Source organism: Nanorana parkeri, unplaced genomic scaffold (genome assembly GCF_000935625.1).
Source record: "Nanorana parkeri isolate BGI_ZX_2015 unplaced genomic scaffold, ASM93562v1 scaffold420, whole genome shotgun sequence".
In the NCBI taxonomy this organism is placed as follows: domain Eukaryota; kingdom Metazoa; phylum Chordata; class Amphibia; order Anura; family Dicroglossidae; genus Nanorana; species Nanorana parkeri.
In genome coordinates this window covers 1,056,913-1,080,623 of record NW_017306688.1, presented here as the reverse complement: position 1 = coordinate 1,080,623, position 23,711 = coordinate 1,056,913, and the positions used below count along the sequence as shown (strand labels likewise).

The following is a 23,711-nucleotide window of genomic DNA, read 5'->3' as shown; positions in this document are numbered from 1 at the left end:
AAAACCTTTTTGGGTCACAAGAGTACATTTACAAATATACTCCTGTGACCAAAAGCCAGCAAATAGAGTTATGCCTGCCATCAGGGGGAGAGCCACGCCGCAGTCAAGGATGACAACATTGTTGGGGTACATCACAGCTGCCTTACAACTAGCCATGCCCCTCTGAATGCAGCTGAAAACTCCAGCCAGCTATGTCCCCCTACCCTGTCTCTAGCTTCTGGAGCAGCAGAAAGGGGAAGGGGGAATCCCTGTGGAGGGCAGTGATTAATGGTCACTGCATTCTGCTGGGAGCAGAGATCAAGAGCTAACTGCTCAGCAGTGACATGATCAGCCAGCTCTCTGCTTGTCTCCGAACCAGCATTGGAATACTGCATTGTCCCCCGCCGACTCGAAGTATTGGGAAGTACTTGTTTTGCTTCTCATTTAAGATCCACTGATGCCATATTTGTACCTCTACGCTTCTTGTGTGTACTAGTTTGATAAAATTAAAAAAGGGAACCTCAGGGGTAATTAGTAGGCATGCACGGAAATTTCAGCTACAAATGGGCAAATTGAGTACCAAAACTGCTGAAAATTCAGTGCATCCCTAGCTTTTCTCCTCCCTGCTGGGCACCGGTCTGTGTTCCCTCCAATCCCCACTGCTCTCCCCCACCTGTGTCTGCAGAGGCAGTGGGGATCAGAGGGGAGACAGAGCCAATGCAGCTGCCAGTGGGTAGGAGAGAAGCTGTCAGGAGGCCAAGCTCTCCTCCAGCATCACCTTGCTCAGCCTCCTGTGACAGGCGGAGAGTGGAGTACAAAACACTCAATCAGTACTGATCGTTGTTTGTAAATAACGGAGGACATAGTACACTTACTATGTTCCTAATTAGGAAGTGTTCCGTAGTGCGATCGGATGCGTGGCAAAATATTGCCTGCGTTCTGTTCCACTGCAATGCTGCTTGCGCTATTTTTTGTGTTTGCAGTGGAATGGAACGCAGGCAATGTTTTGCCACACTTCCCGATCGCACTGCGGCGGGAAGGCGAAGCAGTGCCATTGAATTCAATGCACTGCCACGCCCCAGAACGCAGGGGGAAGTTTTGTGAGCGATTGTGGTGCGTTCCAGCAGCTGCCACTCTGGGACGCATCACAATTGGTGTGAACAAGCCCTTAGACACAGAATTCCTTTTTTTTCCTACCCTGTATTTTTTATATATTGTACAAAGTGCAGGTCCGGGGGTTGGGGACCACTGTCCTATGTGATCAAAGTAGATAGATATTAATTAAGTGTCTCGTTTAGGAACCTATAAGTGATGTATCTCTGTAATAAAAAGATATGTAATCTCCATGATTTGTTTGTGAAAAAATTCCAATAAAAAAGTTTTATAAAAACAAAAAAGTCTTCCTAAACGAGACACTTAATTAAAAAAAAACTACTATTTGCCCCCTTACCCAGCCAGGGAGTTTTCGATGTGTGCACTGCAGGGGGCGGGGCATTGTGGACATAGTAACTGATACCATCTCCTCAGTTTATGAATGGACAGGAGAACTCAGTATAGAGCCTTCCTGTTCATTCATAACGGGCTGCAGAAAAAGATCTGTCTCTTTTTATTTTGAAAGGGAACTATCCGGGGTCTGAGAAAAAAGTCATTTGGTTTCAGCCTGACTTTTTAATTTCGGTTTAAAAATGTTGTTTCAGTGCATCCCTTGTAATTAGTATGATCACCTTCAGTCTAGTACACATTTTGTTCAATAGTACCAACCACTGATAAAGGGGGACCGCATGAACCTCTGAAACACAGATTTGTATGAGAGGGTCCCACAACAGGGCTTAAAAGTGTAGTAAATGTCCATCAAGGTATTTTTCTGTACTTACAGGTTTATTAAAAAGGTATAAACCAGCAAAAACGTACATGTATTGCAGAGGTGCACTGCGTGTGTTTTATTTTCCATAAGTATATGCAACCCCACTCAGATTGTATGCAATTCAGATTTTTCTTGACTGGCATACAACTACAAACTCAAATCTGCCATTTCTGCATCACCCCCCCTCTCCCATCCTCGCCCTCTAAATCCAGAGAAGTGCCATCTGCAGTAGCGTCTGGTACCCACAGACAAAAGCAAGATCTAATCTGGCACTTGAACGCTAAATGAGAGGTTTTGGCTTAGTTATGGGACAACTGAGGCTTTAATCTTGACTTGATAGAAAACAAGGCCGCAGAGACAGCATACGTCTACGATTCAAAACAAGACCAGAGAGAGACAGAGGACTTGATATGAAGACTAAAGCTGGTACCGTAGTTAGTGACCAAAAGCTGTCCATGGAATAGAATTGTAATTTACCATTTTAGGCAGATTGGTACTCTAGTATGAAGCTGCATGGATTATTCTATTAATTTTTTTGTCAAATTCTGATGCTGGGAAGAAAGTCAATTTGGCAATTGTCTTGCAAAAAAAGATTTGCCTACCCTACGGTAAGATCACTGGAAGCTAAGCTGTGTCCTCAGTGGGTGATTGACCGTTACATACATAAGGGCCTTATAGTTGGGATGTTTAAATAAATGGGTTTCTTCTTGACTTAGGAGGCAACAAATCCTTACTACCCTTCAACCATGAGTTACTGCCGTGTCCTGTAGTGATGTACAAGGTTGGATTATGGAACTAGAGCGCACATAATGGGACACAGGCACATGACACCCCAGAAAGTGTTAAATACTGAAGTGTTATGGAGGCTGTAGCGAACCAAAAGAGGTGACATTAGAAGACACAGGTCACTGGGTGGGCAAGTAGAATGGCTCTATTGCAGATTTCTGTTCGAATTCTTTTTCATCTTTTTAGTGACCGACAACGTCTCCAACTCAGTCAAGCAACATTTTAATGTTCATGCATTTCAGGAATAACATAACTGACGTGCAGCAAAACAAACTGGGAAACAGAAATAAAAGTCAGACGGTTCTTATAAAAAGCATACAAAAAAACTTTCGTAAAGGAACGTATCAACCACAATTACAACCACCATTTCCTTATGTCACAATGTCAAGCCTTGGTTTGGCAGAAGGTTTGCAACAGCTAACGGGAAAGCTCAAGTTTATGTGGCCAACACCAAATATTTTCAATAAGCAACCATTGCACAAAAGCAATCAAATAAGCAGCATTTCCTGGTGGCACTTTGTTCCCGAGTAGATCCCTAGTGAACAATCTCAATGGGTAACACTGTTCTCAGAAACGCTTGCAATGGCAATTCAGCATTTCAAATGTACCTCTGTGCATTAACAACAGCAATCTGAGAACATATGAAGCCGAAGGGTAAATATTCAATTTAACTGACACAGCTCAATGCATTTATATACATACACAATCTGCAAAAATCTAAAGACAACTCGCTGCTCTCAAACGCTGTATGCATGGTACCTGGTAATATGGGGGACAGACAAAAATATTGCCCCAAAGTCTGACAGATTTTTATTCAACATTTGCTCCATGCAAACACTTGTGCAATAGGTCTAATTCTTTCTACACTTTGTTTAGGTAAGGTCACATTTGGCACGCTGTTCTTTATTAGTAGAAAACCATTGAATTCTTGTCTCTAAACATTCAAAGAGGGTTCTCTTCGTCCCTTCCCCTCTTCCTTCTTGCTGGCTTCTCAGGACCCACGTTCCCTTGTCCCTTCCCCTCCTCGATGCTCCTCTGGACCCACGTTCCCTTGTCCCTTCCCCTCCTCGCTGCTCCTCTGGACCCACGTTACCTTGTTCCTTTCCCTCCTCCCTTCTTGCTGCTCCTCTGGACCCACGTTCCCTTGTCCCTTCCCCTCCTCCCTTATGCTGCTCCTCTGAACCCACGTTCCCTTGTCCCTTCCCCTACTCCCTTCTTGCTGCTCCTCTGGACCCACGTTCCCTTGTCCCTTCCCCTACTCCCTTCTTGCTGCTCCTCTGGACCCACGTTCCCTTGTCCCTTCCCCTCCCTTCTTGCTGCTCCTCTGGACCCACGTTCCCTTGTCCCTTCCCCTCCTCCCTTATGCTGCTCCTCTGGACCCACGTTCCCTTGTCCCTTCCCCTCCTCTCTTCCTGCTGCTCCTCTGGACCCAGATTCCCTTGTCCCTTTCGCTCCTCTGGACCCAAGTTCACTTGTCCCTTGCCCTCCCCCCTTCTCGCTGCTCCTCTGGACCCATGTTGACTTGTCCCTACCCCTCCTCCCTTCATGCTGCTCCTCTGGACCCATGTTCCCTTGTCCCTTTGACAACCTTCTCTAAACTTTCTCACTAGGCTCTACATGCTCTGGTTGGTGGCCTTAACCTCTCAACAGAAGTTGTTCATTAGAACAAGTTTTGCTGAAGGGACATGTTGGAAAAGCATCAAGAGTAAATGGCTTAAAAGTAGTCTTGTTGGCATCTTCTCTTAGTGATGTCGGATTTAATTTATGACCTACAAATAGTCTTCCATTATTGACCCTACTTTGGGTTAACTTTGACCACAGCTACAAAAACAAACATTGCCTATCTGCGTGGCAAAGCTCCAACAGCTGTCACTCTGTCAATGAGTGCACTCAGACATGTTGAAGCGGACCCATGGAATCAGTGGCAGTAACAATGTGCAACTAAACCATAGAGGGGCAGACAAGAGATTTTTATAGTTTATAAATATAATAGTAGGAATCTTCTTATTTGCACCATTAAAATATAACTAAAGGCAGACCTTTTTTGTTTTACATTTGGATAGAGTGGCAAGGGTTTGGAACCCGTGTGTTTTCTTTATTATCGTTTGTGTCCTCATTTGTGAGAATCACGCTCTAACTATCCTCATCACCAATGTCACCAAGAATAACAAGGAGTGTAAACCTAAAATTTAAGTTGCCACCAGAACACAAATATAGGGGGGCGAGTACAGGCTCACTGTGCAGAAAGCCTGTGCTCCTCATTACCTTTATAAACTCACCAAAGCAATCATCGTCATGAATATGGTAGAGTGAATGAGCACAAATGAAAAGCCACATCAAAAATGACTTTACAGCAGTGGTTCTTAACCTGAGTAACTTCAGCACCCACATTTGTCCTTGGTCATTAAGTCGCGACTCACAACTTGAGAACCACAGCTCTATATACACTGAACTATATACATCAGGTGGATCTGCCTCACACACCACCTTCTGACATGGGATTATTCTCCAGCAAGTTGGACAATCATTTTCATAGAAATCTGCTATTTCTGACCTTTACACGGAGCCTTTTTATTGTCAGCTTTCCCCAGTTCAATTAAAAAGTTGAATCTTACTCATTTGTATGTGCACCCACAGCTCTCACATAAGACACGAAATAAATCTGCTGCAAAAGGAAGAATTCAGGATACATTCCTTGCATACAGAACTTGGACAGATAAGTGCAGGTTACATACACAAAGACCCCAAAGACAAGCACCTGGATGCCGTCGTCCAGCAGTGCCTGCAACATGCCCCTTCATCAGAAGAACTGGCAGTGGAGATCGGCAGTGATCGCACCAGGATGCTCTCCACTGACAGTCCGATCCCACAACCTGGACACCTATCGGCTGGGGAGCCACCGACAGCCCTATCATCCAGCACCTGCCCGCATGCCCTCCCCTCTCCCACCGGCGGTAGGTCTACCCCTGGGGGGAGCCCGCCCGGTACCGACACTCAACTCCCATCCATGTGTCACTCACTGCAGAAACTTTCCCTGCCAGTGCCCCTCTCTCTACTCCTCCCCGGACGTGGCTGCTGCAACATCTGGCAGCACAGTGGGAGAATGGACACAACTGTGCTAGGGGGCTGAGGAGCCTCTCACCTAAAGCAGAAGGCACGCAGCGCACGTTTGTATCGCAACCCACCAGTTTTGATAGAATGGGGGGATAGAACCTTTTATTGCAGCTTCCCTGTTAGATCCCTTCACACAGGCGATGTCCACTTCCAATCAGCAGGGGATATAGGCTCAGATCCTCTGCTGATTGGAGCAATACGGAGCACATGTCACTCTTGTTACATGAAGGAAAAAAACTTAGCAGACCCATGTTACGTCGATGAGAAGTCAGATTTTAACCTATGATCCGTCTAGCTCAGGTGCGCCAAAACAGAACTCTGCTCTATTTCATTTCTGCAGACCTAAGTGGACTCAGAAGAAATCGGATGTAAATGGATGCAGGTCAGTCTACATCTGACTCCCCGTACACCTTAGATTCCGATCAGGTCCGCCTAAAAAACTGACAGGTGGAACTGATCGGAAGAGCATATGAAAGGGGCCTTAGGCAGACACGCGCTAACTGTTCTGATCACGTGTGATCTGATAATGTGATCACCAATTCCAACAGGAATGGAAGTGAGAGGGAAATCAAACTATGAGTTGCCACCAGAACAGGAATGGAGGGGAAATATTCCAATGGGGACACATGCCAATAGATGTGTTGCCACACACCACAAAGCGAGGCAACGCACTACTATGCCCTGTAGTGTGCCATGTTACAAAAAAAAAATAGTACTTTTTTTGCAACAGCTTAAAGCGCATTCACATTTTTGTGTTGTGCTGGCACATGCGTGTTAACAGGCCATAATGTTTGGGGAGGTGCAGGCTGAAAGCTCTGCTTTACAGTGGGTTGTAAATCCAGATACTATATCCAGCTCTTTATCTTGGGCATGCCAAGAGAAATCAATCCTATTAGATAATGAAGGACGACCCAATAACTAGGCAGGGTTGACATCAGGAAGAGGCACAAAAACAGAGGAGGAGCAACATGTGAGCAATCTCTTTCCTGGTGTTATGAATGATGGTAGAAGAGGGAAAACTAATTTGTACAATTTTGTGGCATAGTCTGGGTGACAATAGGTCATCATCTGGGTGTAGCCGATTAGGAGCCGGAGGGTTAACCCTGCATTATACCCAGTAAATGAATAATGTGCAGCACAGTCATTTCTGGTCCCAGGATAGAAAGACTGATTCAGCATAGTTATCAGTCTTTAAAAACTGACCCATCTTGTATGAATAGAATGGAATTAGTGCACACATTTAGCCAGTTGTGGATACTGGACATACTACATATGCCTCCAAAAGTATACTGGGCGTGTGTAAAATGCCCTCTATCCTTCTGCCCTTGCATATATCTACTGCTAGCAAGCAGTAGATATATGCAAAAAGTGTTTAAAAAAAAACAAAAAAAAAAAAACACACGTTTAAAAATCGGTTTAAACTTACCTGTGTTCCCCGCGCGCTGCCGTCCAAAAATGTGAAAATTTTCTGGCGGCCGCAAAGCATCTTGGGGTGGGCGCATGCGCAGTTCACATTTTCGGTCGGGACGCAAGGAGAGACACAAGGTAAGTATATGGACAGCGTGCACCCGCATGCGGACACCGTGGGACAGGAAGTGCCAGCAAGGACAGAGTAGTCAGCAATGGATGGGAGACCCGCCGCAGCGCTGGAGGGACAGATGAAAAACGACAGGAAAAATCAGATTAATAAACATAATTTAAGGTAAGTGCTGACATTAACTTAGGGGGGACGGAAACATTTTTTTGACTTTGTCACTTTAAAGTTATTTAAACAAAAAAAAAAGATAAAAAATAAGTGATAAAGTAAAAAAATTAAAAATTAAAACCAATCCACCCCGCTGCCCCCACCATCTGCATGCAAATAAATGCACGCGTAGGAAATTGTGCATGTGCGTTGAGTTCTGCAGCCATTCCACTGTGTGCCATATTGTGGTAGCCAGGCAGCAGAACTCTTACACATGCACAATCTGCATTAAAGGGTAAGTTCACTTTCACCGGGTAATATGGGAAAATGGAATTACCCGATCAAATCTGGCCCCGTCTCTCCCACCCTCCCCGGCTATATTTACCTTTCTCCGTACAGTCCTTCCAATTACTATTGCTCAAAACACATTAAAAACAGTCCTTCCCCTCCGCCAGTACTATCTGTCCAGCACTGCCCTATGCATTTTGAATTTCGCTCGCAAATTGCAAGCACTCATTGGTCAGCGTGGTTAGGTGACCGCGCTGACCAGTGAGAATAGCTATTTAGCACATACGGTCACATACGGTTTTTATTAGGGATGCACCAATACTAGTATAGGTGTCGATACAGAGTATTTGGGCAGGTACTTGTACTCGCCCAAATGCTCCGATACCTTCCCCGATACCAGAAGTTCGGGTCAGAGGAAGATTTCCTCTGACCCGAAGCAGCTCCTTGCTGATTGGCTAGGAAGCCAGCTTCCCGGACATTCAGCATCGAGATGAATTCCCGGTCAATCAGGTCATTACTCTGTGCCCGGCTTCCTGATTGGCCGGGAAGCCGGCTCGATGCCAATTGGCAGGGAAGCCAGTTTCCCAGCCAATCACAATCAAGCAGGCTAAACAACATAGAGCTGACTTCCCTGGGAATCAGGAAGCCAGGCGGCATTTAATTACCTGCTGCCCGGCTTCCTGATTACACGGGAAGCCTGCTCAATGCCAATGGAAGCACCAGTATCTGTAATCACTAGTATCAGAAGCAAAATATATACTTATAAAATGGAAAAAACGGTATTAGTGCACCCCTAGTTTTGAGTAAAACTAATTTTTTTTTGTATTGGGACAAGTAGTTTAAAAAAAAATTCCACACCCCTGTATAGTTACTATTAGCTCTCCAACAATCCCCAACCACAGCGCACCCCCCTCAGTAATCTGCTGGCTAGATTCCGCAGCCGGCAGGTCAATGTAAACAGTGGGCACTGGGTGGCAGCAATAGACAGCCTGCTATTGGCAATTTCAAAAATGCAAACTACAAATTATTACTATTGCTCAAAATACATTAAACGTTGCACATCTGAAATATATTATCTCCATCTAAAAATCAGCGCCATAAATACACACTACAACAAACCAAAACAAGTGACACATACACAGCTATAAACAAAAGCAACAAGTACTGTAGGAGCGCAATACCCCTGACCAACAATATCTAGGTATTACTGCACCAGGTAGTTCACTGTACAAAGATCAATAAGAAACGTATGGGAGGACCACAGAGGCTCACTCCTCGATCTCCCCTCCTGAAAATACTAGATGCCTGGCTGTCATGCTAATCCCATGCCTAGGATATTTGAGTGACCTGGAACGGAACAAAAACGCTTTTCAACTGCCTGGCAATCAGAATTTAAAGATCACTGTATACGCTGTATACTGAGACGCTGCAGCAAGGACAGATCCCGACATTACTGGCGAGAGCCACCCAGTTGCGCGATTGACAGATGGCTCTGCCTATCTAGAGGCAGAGCCAGAGCTGTACCCGCCTCCTCCCCCGTCCGTTCCGCCAGTCAGTGCTGGAGGATCGGAGCGGGGAGGGGGGAATCCCTGCAGGGAGCCGTGAATGACAGTCACGGCTCTCTGCAGGGACAGGATCGAGAAGTGAGCGAGCGACAGTATGTGTTCGCTCACTTCCCGATCTATTGAGCCGACATGTGGCAGTTTCATTGTCACACATCGTCTCGAACTATGAGGCTGAGTGATTTTCACTCACCTCATCGTTCTCCTTGACTAGGTTTGCTCTTTTTTCCAGCCATATAAAGTAGTCTTTATCTTTGTTGTCCTCTAGATTGCCAAGGTAACATCTTGGAATTTTCATTGTCTCATTGAAGCAATACAAACGGACTTTTGTTTGTAGTCATTTCTTAAACTGTCACCATCTAGCCTACAGCCCTTGGCAGAATAGTGGGTTGGTATGACAAGCAGAAGCAGTTGGATAAATGCAGTCTATATTAAAAAGGTATTAATGTAAATTGAACAAAGAGAAATAAACCAAGCAATGGTTACAAAGAGGCTTCCGTATATCTATCTATCATCTCTCTCTCTCCTGGTGTCATGTGTGAGGGTACTATAAGTGTCAGCAGTCCCTATTCATTATAGGACAACCCTGGTGCTCTGTATGTAAGGCCACTACAAGTGTCAGCAGTCCCTTTAAGGAACAGGGACTGCTGACACTTGTAGTGCCCTCACACGCAGGACACCAGAACTGTCATATAATGATTAGTGAGCCCGAGCATTGTCCCGCGCCAAGCAGAAGGGTTAATTATTTTTCTTCTTTATGTCCAGCCCCTGATTTTACTCTCAACCCTTGGCATGGCCCTTAGTAAGTTTGGATTTGACACCCCTGCTGTAAAAGATTGTTTTATATCATTTCCAGCAGTCATCGTGTGGATTATTTGCTTTTAAAAGCTCCGGGCACCACTGCTATCCTAACTTCCTGGTGTGCCAGACAGCATTTTCCCTGCCGGACTCTGTAGCGACTTGTGGTCTGTGTGAGAGAATACAGCACTGAGCGAGGGTGGGTCAGGCTATCCAACATACCCAGAAGATAATAGTGGCAGCACCTAGAGCTCTATAAAAGAGCGAAGATTGCACTCATCGCCCGCAGGAAAGGTCTGCTTTTACAGGTTTGCGTTAGTTAGTGAAAAAGATGCTTTGACGAAAAACTGGGGCAGAGGAGGCATCGCACAGTAACCAGATTCTTGTAATTGTTTCTAGCAAAATGGCAAGCCGACCTTGAAGATCCCAACACCACTCCTCCTGAGACAGGCAAGAGAGCTGGGCCAGCAACACCTACTGGCCTTCTGTATAATACTAGTAGCAGTACTTGGAGGCCAAAACAAAAACTATATACATAACTTCACTGTGCAGCCAAAAGTTAGTCAAACCTCCAACCTTTATGTAACAGCAGAAGTCTGATACACCCTCTGCCTTGTCACAACTAGCACTACTAACAGCAAACATTAAACTTCCTGCCAACTTCAGGCGATATGAAATCAAAATGAAGTCAAGAAATTTCAGGTGCTGAAAAAAATCACTTACAATGGATGTTTAAAAGTATTAATGCCGAATCAGCTGGTCTGCTAAGCACTGGCCCTGATATCCTGTTTTAAGGTGGCTTCTTTTTCATGCATGGTCCTACGGAGCCACCCTTGTGCATCTCAGCAAATGCACAGGTACAGCAAGGCAAGCCATTCCCCTGCTACCGGCTTCTCATTCCTCCCTTCTGCAAGCTAGTAGATGGATGGCCGCTGGAGACTGTGATCTTTTGCTGGATAGGAAGTTAGGAAGTTCAGGGAAGTGTAGCAGAAAGAGTCGGAGCCAGCTGTACAGAAACATGACTGTAGGTGATTGGGCAAAAAAAATTAAGAATGACTTTGCTGGGCAATGTATATTTGATGTATCTGGAGTCATTAAAACCAACCTACATACACTTATCCGTTTATAAGCAACTAACTGCTGCATTATCTGTGTTTACAAACTGTTCAAGCCTGTCATCAGAGCGAGTTATTCCCCTGTGGCCCGACATAGATAAGGGGAAGCCAGGCTGTCAAACACAGCCACGGTCAGGGAAGTGTCCACATATGGAGATCATGGCTTCACTGTAGAAGCTTTACAGAAAGTCAAAATCTGCATAACGGTAATGACAGTTGGCAAAAAAGAAAAATGTATTCCAAACAGTTGTTGAAGCAGATTCTAAGGTTGCCGCCTGAGTGGAGATTACACTGCACCCCGTGTGCTCTGCATGATGAAGATCCACAACAAGCTGGAAAAGGAAGTCATTGTAGGCTTTGGAGAAGGTTAAAGGATAACTTTACTAAACGTACAAGGTAATAAATGCTTTTCAAAAAGGCACATGGAGGAACTCTGTGGCGCCTGCACTTGGGCAGCTGCATAAAGCTAAATAATATTTTTTGAACAATATCAATTTGAACAGTAAATGCATTAAAACAAATATGTCAGTACAAAAACTGTAGTGATTGCGTGCCACAAGCCACTAACCCCTCAGGGATCAAGCTTCCCAACCCTCCAAAGTGAAGGCACAGGTACAAACCCTCCCATCCCCCCAAAGGGAAGGCATGGGTGCAAACCCAAATGGGGACAATAAAATAAACCGTCCAACAAAGTGAAGGTACATACCCTGTTTCCCCGAAAATAAGACCTACCCCGAAAATAAGACCTAGTACTATTTTTGGGAATTGCTAAAATATAAGACCTACCCCAAAAATAAGACCTAGTTGTGACCATTCCCAGGGTCGGCATAAGGGGGAACTTGAAGAGTCACAGGAGAGGCGGGAGAGAATCGGCGGTGCCAACGAAGCCAGCGCTAGAGGAAGCGAGGCGGCAGCGGAGGGAGCAGAGCTGCATAAGCCGATGCCTCCTCTATAGCGCCGGCTCCTGTCACAGATGGAGTGATACCAATGCACTCCGCCTGTGAGGAATTGATAGTAAAAGCGCGCTTCGCTCATTCTGGCCAGCGATTGGTTAGCAAATTGCTCTTGGAAAGGTACAACACCCCTGATTTTTTTAAGGAACAAGTAAAAATTGGCCCCCTCAATTTGAAGTCATCGGCACAAACATTCCATCGCCCCCAAAGTGAAGTCACAAGCATAAATCTTCAACCCCTGCAAATGAAGGCAGGGGTGCGAAATCTCCCCGACTAAAGTGAAGGCAGAGGCACAATTCCCGCTTCCAAATAAAGACACAGATCAGCGCTTAAATCCTGCCCCCTTCTCCATGTGAAGGCATGGCTGCCTCTACCCACTTGACAGCATAGGCACAAAATACCCCACAAGCAACAACCCCTCCCAATGCATGGGTGTATGCCACAGCCCCCTCCAACAATCGATTGCAGGCCACAAGCCATCAACACTTCAAAAGCACAACCTCCCAAAGTGAAAGCATGGTGCAAACCCTGTCATCAGCCATAAGCTAAGGCACAAATCTTTATCTCCCACAAGTGAAGGCATGGGCGCAAACAGTGGCACCACCCCAAGTGAAGGCATGGGGGGCAAACCTTACCCTCACGAGAAACCATAAATCCTTACCCTCACCCCTGAAATGTGGCCCCCCTCCCAAGGACGGGCACAACCCTTGCCGCCAAACTCAGTCAAGGCACGGGCACAACCCTTACCGCCAACTCAGTCAAGGCACAACCCTTACCGCCAACTCAGTCAAGGCACAACCCTTACCGCCAACTCAGTCAAGGCACAACCCTTACCGCCAACTCAGTCAAGGCACGGGCACAAACATTCCCCCTCATTGAAGGCATGGCCGCAAACATTTTCCATCCACTCAAAAGCGCTTGGCGCAAACCTCCCCCTTCACCTCCTAAAGCAAAAGCTCAAAATGTTATCTCCCACAAGCAGAGGCACGGGCGCAAAGCTTGCCTTCACCCTCATGCAAAATCATAAATCCTCCCCTGCCCAATCAAGACGTTTTCAAACACTGCCCCCCACAAAAAATTACGAGTACAGGGACAAAACGTTGGCCACTTCCACAATCAAGGGAGGGGTGCAAACTTCCATCCTCTTCCCCAAGCAGGGCACAGGTGCAAACATATGTAATAATAATTCACCCACACACCAGTCCGTTCACAGGCACAAACTTTTGCCTTCTCCCCCAAAAATATCAAGGTAGGGCACTTCCCCCCCCACTCAACACACAGGAGCAGACCTTCACACCCCACAATCAGGACACAGGTGCAAACCCTCGCCCCTTTAAAACCAGAATGTAGACCCTCACCCCATGTAGAGAGGCACAGACTGCTTCTACCCTCTTGACAGAACAAAATACTCAACAACAGTGGGGCCCTAAACACAGCACAGAGATGGTTTTAGGACATGGGATGAATGTTATAAGACCCAACAGTAATGGTATGGGCACACACTGCCTCTCATAGTGGGAGCACTGACCATGTCACAGGTACAAAGTGCCCATTATACAGCTAGGCATGTCACAGGTACAATGACACCACACACTATATGTCCCCTCCCCCACCATCATGGCCGCCACACTCACATCTGCGGAACCACTTCAACCAGTAGTGCACGATGGTGCCGTGCTGCTTCTTGTTCTCAATGCACCAGGTGGACAGGTTCTGGATGGACTCCATGGTGTTGCTGATGGTCTGCAACTTGCGGTCCAGAGCGGCCTCCAGGGCCCCGGCCGAGGCCTTACTGCTGCTGCCAGCCGCCATGTTGCTTCCCCCACAATGCCCTGCGGCCGATAGAAAGTAGAGGGGGGGAGAGAGGGGGACGGTATCAGGCACTACAGGCCCCTCGCCATGACAAAACGGGCGACGAAGGCGGTACGGGACAGACGGGGCCTGCAGCGCTGGTTGCGCAATGACAGCGTTTAATACGGTTTACAATTGTATTGCGGCGAACCACACACACGGGTGGCGAACACTGAGTGCGTCACCAACGAGCTGACACGACCCGGGAGCGCGCCTCACTGCCCGCGCTATATAATGCAGAGCGCGTGCACGCGGCAAGAGCGCGAGCCGAACACGCCCCCCTCACGTTGCTGAGAGTCTCCCCTCACAGAGAGGCGGGAAAGCCGGATATGTATCTGTGACCGGGCTGATGTGTGAATACAATCAATAAATGTCTGATTTCACTACAAGAGTTGCTCATAGCAACCACAGGGGAAATGTCTGATTCACTATAAAGGTGGCCATACACTCTACAACCATCGCAAGACCTTAGTCTTGCGATGGTTGTACAGGGATTAAAAAAACGTACGATCTGCCTATCTTGGACAGGCAGATCGCACTCTCGATCATCGCAAGCCTGCCCCCCTGAGGGGCGGGCTTCCGATGACCGCAATGCTGAACGTGCAGTGTGCGCGTGCGCACACCGGCCCGTTCGGCATTTGTCTTCCGAGCATCGTTCTAACCAGCCGAGAATCGTACGATTCCCGGCTGGTTTTCGAACATGCTGGTTCGACAGAAGACGTGCGACCGTACAGTAAAAACGGTCGCACGTCTCCGTTCACACTGCTCGATTCTCGTACGAAAAACCGATCGCATACGATAATTGTGCAGTGTATGGGCACCTTAAGGGTTGCTCAAAGCAGCTACAAAGGAAATGTCTGATTCACTACAAGGGTTGCCCATAGCAACCACGAGGGTTTGAAGTAAGTGATGTAGCCTCGGACCCTACCCACATCAGGAGTAAACAACCTTGGCACGCCAGCTGGGACGAAACTACAAATCCCGCCATGTCTCGGCCTATGGGACGTGACGTCTGTAGCTGTCAGAATCTTGCAGTGTCTCATGGGACGTGTAGTTCCATAATAGCCAGAGTGCCACGGTTGGCTACCCCTGCCATGCTCCTAAAACCACGAGGGCCTGTGCACCCCAACACCATAAAACACTGATATCTACACAGGACATACCCGGCAGGAAGACCTTGCCTAAACAAAAGCGCACGTAATGGTCCGTAAAATGCTTCCCGACGCAGCTCCCCTCATTCACATCTAAGTGATCTGAAACGCGTTTGCACCGACAAAACAAGATTTCTATTTCATCCAATAAAACAAAAGACTTGGAGCCTCAATTGTTGCATACAACGTGCCTGTACAATTCAAAGACAGACCTCCGAGATGGAAATATAACACTGCAGCCCTGCCTGGGATCATGCCCCCTTAATGCATTTCACCCAAGGCAGGCTTAATAGCAGAGATCAAACCCACCTTGGGTGAAACGCATTAGTCGGGGAGTGGACCCAGGCAGATATGCTGTATGTTATGTCCAGGCCCAATAAAGCCCTTCGAGGACTGATGTAATTGGTGAGCAGCTTTCTCTTTGCTCCTCTAACATTTAATTACATTTTCAATTGTTCACGTGTAAATTGCACAGAGATATTAACCGTAGATGCAGAAATTTCTATTATTATAGGCGGCTGTGTGAACGCGCCTAAAGGTGTTGGTTTGTCTAAATTAGCCATCATCAACCATGGAGCACTAAGGTTCCTCCAGAGGGTGGTAGGTGTTCCTTGAGTTGTGGCAAATTGACCTCCTATCTGATGATGCCGGCCTGGTTCTGGGTTCAACACCCCTTGGTGAGTCCAACACCATGACACCAATGATCATTTTGCTGTCTGTAAGGGGGGCATTCTTCCCCCTGAGCCAGCGGTGTATTTACCTTTGCTGCTGCCCTAGGCAAGACAGCAGCTTTTGCCGCCCTCAGCGAATCTGCCACTCCAGGCAAACGCCTTGTTTGCCTCGCGGTAGATACGCCCCTGCCCTGAGCACCAATGTTAGGGGGGCATTCTTCGGCCTGACCACCAATGTCAGGAACATTCCTCTCACTGACCACCAACGTCAGGAGCATTCTTCCCACTGACCCCTAATGTCAGGAGCATTCTTCCAAGTGACCACCAATGTCAGGAGCATTCTTCCCAGTGACCACCAATGTCAGGAGCCATCTTCCCACTGACCACCAATGTATGGGGAATTAGTCCCTCTGACCACCAATGTAAGGAACATTCTTCCCACTGACCGCCAATGTAAGGGGCATTCTTACGAGTGACCACCAATGTAAGGAACATTCCTCTCACTGACCGCCAATGTAAGGAGCATTCTTCCCACTGACCGCCAATGTAAGGAACATTCTTCCCACTGACCACCAATGTAAGGAGCATTCTTCTCACTGACCACCAATGTAAGGAGCATTCTTCCCACTGACCGCCAATGTAAGGAACATTCTTCCCACTGACAGATCAGCAAAAATATGAATTTAAGCTGGGATTGGTTGAGACATGAAAATGATTTCCAGGGTCCATCTGGGGTCAGAAAGGATGAGTAAGGCTGGTCTAAAAAGATTTTTTCATTCACTGAGAATTTATCAAACCTGGAGCAGGCAAAATCTGGAGCAGCTGTGCATGGCAACCAACCAGCATCCACCTTTCATTTTCAAAGCTTAACTGAACAAACTGAAGAGAGAAGCTGACCGGTTGTCATAGGCAACTGCTCCAGATTTTGTCTGCGCCAGTTTTGATAAATGCCCACATTGAATGACACGGCAAAATGACAGGAGAAAATCCTTTTCTCTGCATTCACTGAAGGACACAGCGGAGATCTTGAATATCTGAGCATAGTTGGTGCTATAACCCAGTAGTTAGAGATTCAGGATCTCTGCTGTGTCCTTCCATAAACGGAAGAGATAATGTAGCCGTGCGATCTAAGTACCATACTGAGATTCACGTGGATGTAAAAAGTTAAAGGAGAATTATGAGGTGAGTGAAAATAACTCGGCCTCATAATCTGAGCCAACAATGAAACTGTCACACGTCGGTTCAGTAGATCGGGAAGTGAGCGAACACATAGCGTTGCTCGCTCACTTCTCGATCTATCCCTGCAGAGAGCAGTGACTGTCACTCACGGCTCCCTGCAGGGATTCCCCCCCCCCCTCCCCAATGTCACTCACGCAGCTGGGTGGATCCAGACAGCATTGTCAGGACCGTTCCGGCTGCGGCGTCTCAGTATACCGCGAGCTGTAGCTCGCGGTATACTGAGCTTTAGGTGACGGGAGGACGCTAGTTTGTGTCCTCCCGTTACCCTTACGAGAACTATGGGGAAAAGCCCTGAACCCATAGTTCTCCTTTAAATATAGAAAGGTCGTTCAGTGTGCTACCAGTGATATCATGTTACTTGATGCTAGTGGCGTTTAGTGATGGGCTCGAACATTGGCAGACTGTGCGTTTGGCGAACACACAAACTGTCAGGGCGTTTGGCAGACTGTTCGCCCGCCGAGCGACACACAAGGCACAGGTCAGGTGCAAGACTTTGCCCAATCATGGCTCACCTGTCAGATGCCCTACAACTGTAAACAGTTGGGTGGAGCTAGCTGTCACTACTAGCTCCACCCAATTGTTTATATGTTGGCGGCGTCTGTCAAAAGGACATTATGCGGCGGGAGTTCTTCGCAAGCAGATGGGACGGCGGTCGTCTTTTTTTTTTAACATTTCTATTTATTTTTTATGGTTTTATTTTGTCGAGTCGTCGTAGACAACGCTGAGCGTCGTGATTGACGCTGGATTACGTTGGTGGATACATAAAAATAAAAGACTTGTCTTGTTTTTGTTTCCAATTAAAGGATTTTTTCAAGTCTGGCCTCCTTTTTAAAATTGTATTTAGCCCTTTAGTGAATGGGTAGCGATACAAGTACCCCTTACTCATTCACAAGGTGGGGGGCGCATCTGAGTGACCCTTAAAGGGGTACCCTGATGTGAATAAGCCCCATGTCTGCACCCCCACAACCAACTTGTGGGGGTGAGGCCCTTGTCCCCATTGGCACTGGGACAAGGTGCTTTTCCAGGGACGACACTGGAAAAGCATGCTCCCAGTGCCGAGGGCATGTGGCCTGGTATCGCAGGAAGGGGGGGCACGCTCGAACCTGCCTTGCCTGTGCTCAGATCAAGTGTCTGGTTAGGAATTTTACACATTCTCTCTCCCCCCCCCCCCATTTTTGGGGGTGGGGTTCCTCAAAATTCCTACCAGACCTTAAGGGCCTGGTATGACTTTTAGGGGGAACCCCACGCTTTTTTTTTTTTTAAATGGGGGTCCCTCCTAACATTCCTACCTGACCTAGAGAGTCTGGTATTGTTTTGGGTATTGTTTGGGAGGGGGAAGCACACGCTTTATTTATTTATTGTTTCTTTTACAAATGTCAGTTTTGCTGCAGCAGGTTCTATAAATCGTACAGATGTGCCACTTAAGCAGTTTAAGGGGGCATTTCCCAGCCTCGGCCCCGCCCCGTCCTGCCTTGGCCCAGCTGGCTGAAGCCCCCCGCCCCCACCCGATTCTCAAGCTAGTGTGAAGGCAGGAGACAGAGAGGAGCCTCCCTGTCCCTTACTTGCTCGTCACTGCTGAGGCATCGAGATCGATGGCCTCAGTGGTTTTTTGATTGGACAGCTTGAACCAATGGCGCTTTGCCATTGGTCCAAGCCATCCACAGAGCTCACGCCTCTAACAAAGAGTAGAAGCTGTGACAGCTCTTGCTTCAATAGTTAAGTTACACAAGCAGTGGGTAAGCCCGCTGCTGTGTAACCTAACTACATGGGAGGATTTCCCTGCTCTGTAACCTGTAACAAGCCGATCTGAATGGAGAAAAAGCTGTCAGCCTCAGACTTGAAGCTGACAGCTTTTTCCTCCATAATACTAGATGAGACTCTGCCTCCCCTGACCGTAAGTCCCTGCCAAGCGGATAGTCAGCCGAGCCAGGTCAGGGAACACTGACAACAGAATGAACGGAATAGCCAGAGTGAGGAACCAGGAGTTCAGTCAGCCAGAGCCAGGGCCATACACAGAGAACAGAACAAAAGCAGAGCACTTGGTAGATCTGAACACACGCAAGGGCTGAGACCAGCAATGGACCAGCTCATGGTTAAACAGTGAAGCGGTGTTGCATCATAACAAGAAGATAACAGGAGACATTCAATTGGGAACACTTTTTCTCGTGACACCTAAGAGAGGATTTTATACAGTTATACACGGCCTGGCCAAAAAAATAAAGTCACACACTCTATTTCATTGGACCCCCTTTAGCTTTGCTTGAGGCACACATTCGCCGTGGCATTGTTTCGAGCAGCATATGCAACAGACATGTAAGATTCGTGAAGCAAAGAAGAGCAAAGAAGGATCACCGTGGAATATAGTAGTATAGGAACAGACTGCACTTCCAAAGAGCTCCAATACTTCAGGTTTTTATTGAAATCAACAGCAAATCCATTATAACAGTGTATACACTGATAAACACCAGCACCGCAAGCCCCCGACCATCTAAAACCGCTTACACGTTTCACCCGTAGGCTTAGTCATAGACATGTAAAAGTCACGTTCCCAATTGAAATTCGGATGAATATCGGCATAGTAGGACATACCGATGCATCCGAATTTCCAAATGAAAAAAACTAACGAATCGGAACATATCCAACATTTTTGATAACGAACATTTCAGATGCATCCGAATTTTTTTTCCAAATGTCATTCTGTATGAATTTATGTTGTTAAATGTTAAAATAATAAAAAATTCCCCTTCCCCCCGCTTCCCCTTGTAAAGGAGTAATGGGTTACCGCTAATCATTCACAGTAAAAACGTAAATAAACACAACACACCGTAATCAAAGTCCTTTATTTGAAGAAAAAAGAAAAAAAACAAGTTTTTGACAAGTTTTTTAATTATTTTTTATTTATCTTTTAAAAAAAAAAAAAAAATGTCCATTGTAATGTAATGCACATGTCAATCATGTCATCTAGGGATGCACCGATACCGAGTACTCGTACTCCCCCAAATGCTCATGGTACTTATCCAGATACAGGAACTTCTAGTATCAGGAAGCTGGGCGGCAAGTCAATAAACGCCACCCGGCTTCCTGATTGCTCTTCACCAGGGAGCATGGAGCTGGCTTCCAGGCCAATTAGGAAGTTGGGGGGCATGGAATGACTCGCTGCCCTTGTTTTCCTGATTGGCCAGCTTCCCAACCAATCAGGAAGCCAGGTGGACAGTCATTACCCACCCCACGGCTTCCCGATTGCCCAGAAAGCTGGCTCCATGCTTCCTCGTCACCTGGTGACGAGGGAGCATGGAGGCAGCTTCCCTGCCAATCGGGAAGCTGGGCGGCAAGTCATTACACGCAGCCCGGCTTCCCAGCTAATTAGGAAGGTGGGCGACGAGTCATTACATGCTGCCCGGCTTAATTAATGGGACTTCCGGTATCTGTATTCGGTATCGGCGAGTACCAAAAAAAATATATCAGTACTCTATACCGAAAACCCAGTATCGCTGCATCCCTAACGTCGTCCAGCAGTGTAGATCCACGTCAATCACAATGGGTGATGGCCTCTGACTCCCCCAAAGGAAAAATACCCAACGCCCAGCCGAGTGATACACAAATAATGTACAGGATTGTTAAAAGGTAAGGCACTTCAATGCATTTTTAAGATTTTACTCCTGAGTTTAATGTCACTTTAATGAGTTGCACATGTGCAGTACTGTGGGGCCCTGCAGGCTCAAAAGAAGACCAGAGTATAGTCTGTGGCTCCTACATTGGGAACGCCTGCTGAGGGTATAGGTAGCATAGGGGGCCTGTTAGGCTTATACTCGTTATAGCTATATTTACCCCATGAAAAACATAGAGGTTGCCATTGCTGAATCCTCTTTCTAGAAATTATAATTACATGGGTGTCATGAAGAACCTCCATCTTCAATACTTTAAGTCACTGCGTAAATATGCAAATCAGGGCTCCTAGCTTTGTTCTTCTTGATTTCAAGCCCAGCTATGGGCTAATTATTTTCTTTTTTAAAGAGAAAAAAAAAACTAAAAACTGAAGTTAGACTTACCAGTAACTCCTCTTCCAGAACAGCCCTTGAAATGTACATGCTCCTCCCACCGGACAAGAAACACATCACCAAATTCCAAAATAAAAAGGACAGCCTCCTCTGGTCCTCCTCAGTTAATATGGGAACCTCCAGCAGGAACTGAAATAAATAATGAACAAAACAACACAACACCACCAGTAATCAAAATACATTATTACTCAAAGTGGGGGAATCCGGCTTTCCTGGAAGAATACTGGAAAAGGAGTTAACGGTAAGACTAACTCCGGTTTTCCCAAGGCGTCTTCCAGGACAGCCCTTGAGATGATCAACGAGCACTTATCAGATTAGGGTGGGACTACAGCTTGCAACACCTTCCTTCCAAATGCCTGGTCATGGCTGGAAAGGAGATCTAGGCAATAATGTCTCATGAATGTTGAGAGGCTGGTCCACGTGGTTGCCCTGCAAATGTGCTCTGGCGTAGCCCGTTCCCTTCTGCCCAGGTTACTAAAGCCCTAGTAGAGTGAGCGGTAATAAGAGGGGGTGGGTACACTCCTTTAGATTTGTATGCCTCTAAAATGGCCAATTTAATCCACCTGGCTATTGTTGTCTTAGACGCTTGTTTTCCTCTTCTGAAGTTACCTGAAAACAGAACAAATAAGTTATCTGAAGCCCGAAGATCTGTGGTTGCTTCCAGGTAGGATATGCAGCTTCTGACATCTAACTTCGTCAAAGTAACCTCCTTATCGTTAGAAGGCTGGTCACAAAATGTTGGCAGAATAATGTCCTGTGATCTATGAAAAGTAGAGGAAATCTTTGGCAAAAAAACAGGATCTGATGACTACTCTGTCCTCAAAGATTGTTGAGAATGGCTCTTTATGTGAAAGTGCCTGTATCTCACTGACCCTTCTTGCTGAAGTAATAGTAACCAATAGGGCAGTTTTCAGGGTGAGAGTTTTGATTGAAGCTTCTGATAAAGACTCAAATGGTAGCCCTGTTAGTGCTTGTAACACCAGGGACAAGTCCCACCTAGGGACAGTTTTTTGGCAACAAATCTTATCATTGATAAAGCCCTTAAAAAAAACAAACCTTCATGACTGAGGCCTCTTTTACATTTTTTGTTTACATGTTTTAATCCACATTTTAGGCCTGAAAATTACCTAAACCCCCCAAACATATATTTTCTGAAAGCCAAGACCCTGTGGAATAAAATGGTGGCAGTTGCAAATTGTTAGGTTGCACGATATTAGCGCAATTCCTTATCAAACCCCAACATTTAGAGAAAAATGCACTTAGATGCCCCATAACACAATAAAATACCCATTTTGTTTATAAAATATGAGGTTACAACAAATAGATACCCAACATGCCCAGGTTAAAAATTGTGTGAGTCCGTGAAACTGCGACAAAATTCAGTACCCCAAAAAGTCCATAGACGAGGCTTTAAAAGCCCCCACAGGTCATCAGTTTAGAGATACACCTCATATTGGCCCTAGAATTATTGCTCTCACTGTGGCGTGCGCGGCGATACCCAACATGTGTAGCGCAATTCTCGTTTTCATACGTAGGTGCACCCGACGTGTGTTTATGTGAAGACGCGTGTGCTCGCGGGAGCACTTTACAAAAATTAGTTTTGATTATTTTTACATTTTATTTATTAATTTTAAGAACGTTTTTTTTTTTTAACTTTAATTGCTATCACAAAATCCCCCCATGTCATAGCATATTGGCAGTGAGAGGTCCTCTTTGAGGTGATGCTGGGGGTCCAAAAGACCCTTAGTATCACCTTTACACTCTAAATAAGCTATTGAAGTGCAGATCGCACTTCAATAGCTTATTGCTGGGTTTCAGGAGCCCAGCATTGACAGCTAAGGGACCGGAAGAGATGTAATTTGCATTGCTCCCGGTCCCATGGTACAGGGAGGAGATCGGTGAACGGAAGTTCTCCGATCTCCTCCCCAGCTTCCCCCTAGACACCAGAGAAGCCGGTCCTGGGCCCGTAGCAGGGGGGCAGCGGAGCCTGGGAAACACGGCGGGGGTGTCGGGGCGGGAGGGGAGGCCACCTTTACCGGCCCGTAGAAGTGATCTGGCGGCAGCCGAGCCGCCAGAATCACTCCTCATGTAAAGCCAACAGTCGGCTTTACAAGTGTAAACAGAGCCCCGGCGGCTTTCTGTTTAAACAAGCCCGATGCCAGTGACATACACTGTACATCACTGGTCATGAACGAGTTAAAGCATCCTCTGCGAGTCCAGTTTGCAAAAAGACACTTAATGCGGCCACCTGTACCTTTAATGCGTTTACCGAAATGCCCTCATCAGCCCACTCCTCTTGTAGAAGGAGGATAGCTGGGATATCCGAGTCTCTATTTGAAGCCTTGATCCAAGAATTAAACTTTATCCAAGCCTTGGTATATATGCTCCTAGTAACAGGCTTACGGCTATTGAGTAAAGTCTGCACTACTCTAGAAGAGATACCCCTAGCTTTTAAAATGTCTTCTTCAGAAACCAAGCAGAGAGATCAATGCCTGAATTCTGGCATGATGGAGGAATCCTTGGGAGATTAGATCCTCCCTGCGTGCCAGGGACTGAAGGGAAAACCAAGGTCTCTTTGGCCAATTAGGGAGCTATTAA

General features: G+C 46.5%; 1 protein-coding gene across 1 annotated transcript in view; it reads right to left on the bottom strand.

The window, feature by feature from the left end:
• Positions 1-14,121, bottom strand: part of RPRD2 (regulation of nuclear pre-mRNA domain containing 2) — a 41,814-nt gene extending 27,693 nt beyond the window's left edge. The window contains exon 1 of the mRNA XM_018559905.1: positions 13,778-14,121. Within this exon, the coding sequence (XP_018415407.1) occupies positions 13,778-13,955 (178 nt within the window). The 5' untranslated portion in view covers positions 13,956-14,121. The remainder of the gene's footprint in view (positions 1-13,777) is intronic.
• Between the last annotated feature and the right edge of the window lie 9,590 nt (positions 14,122-23,711).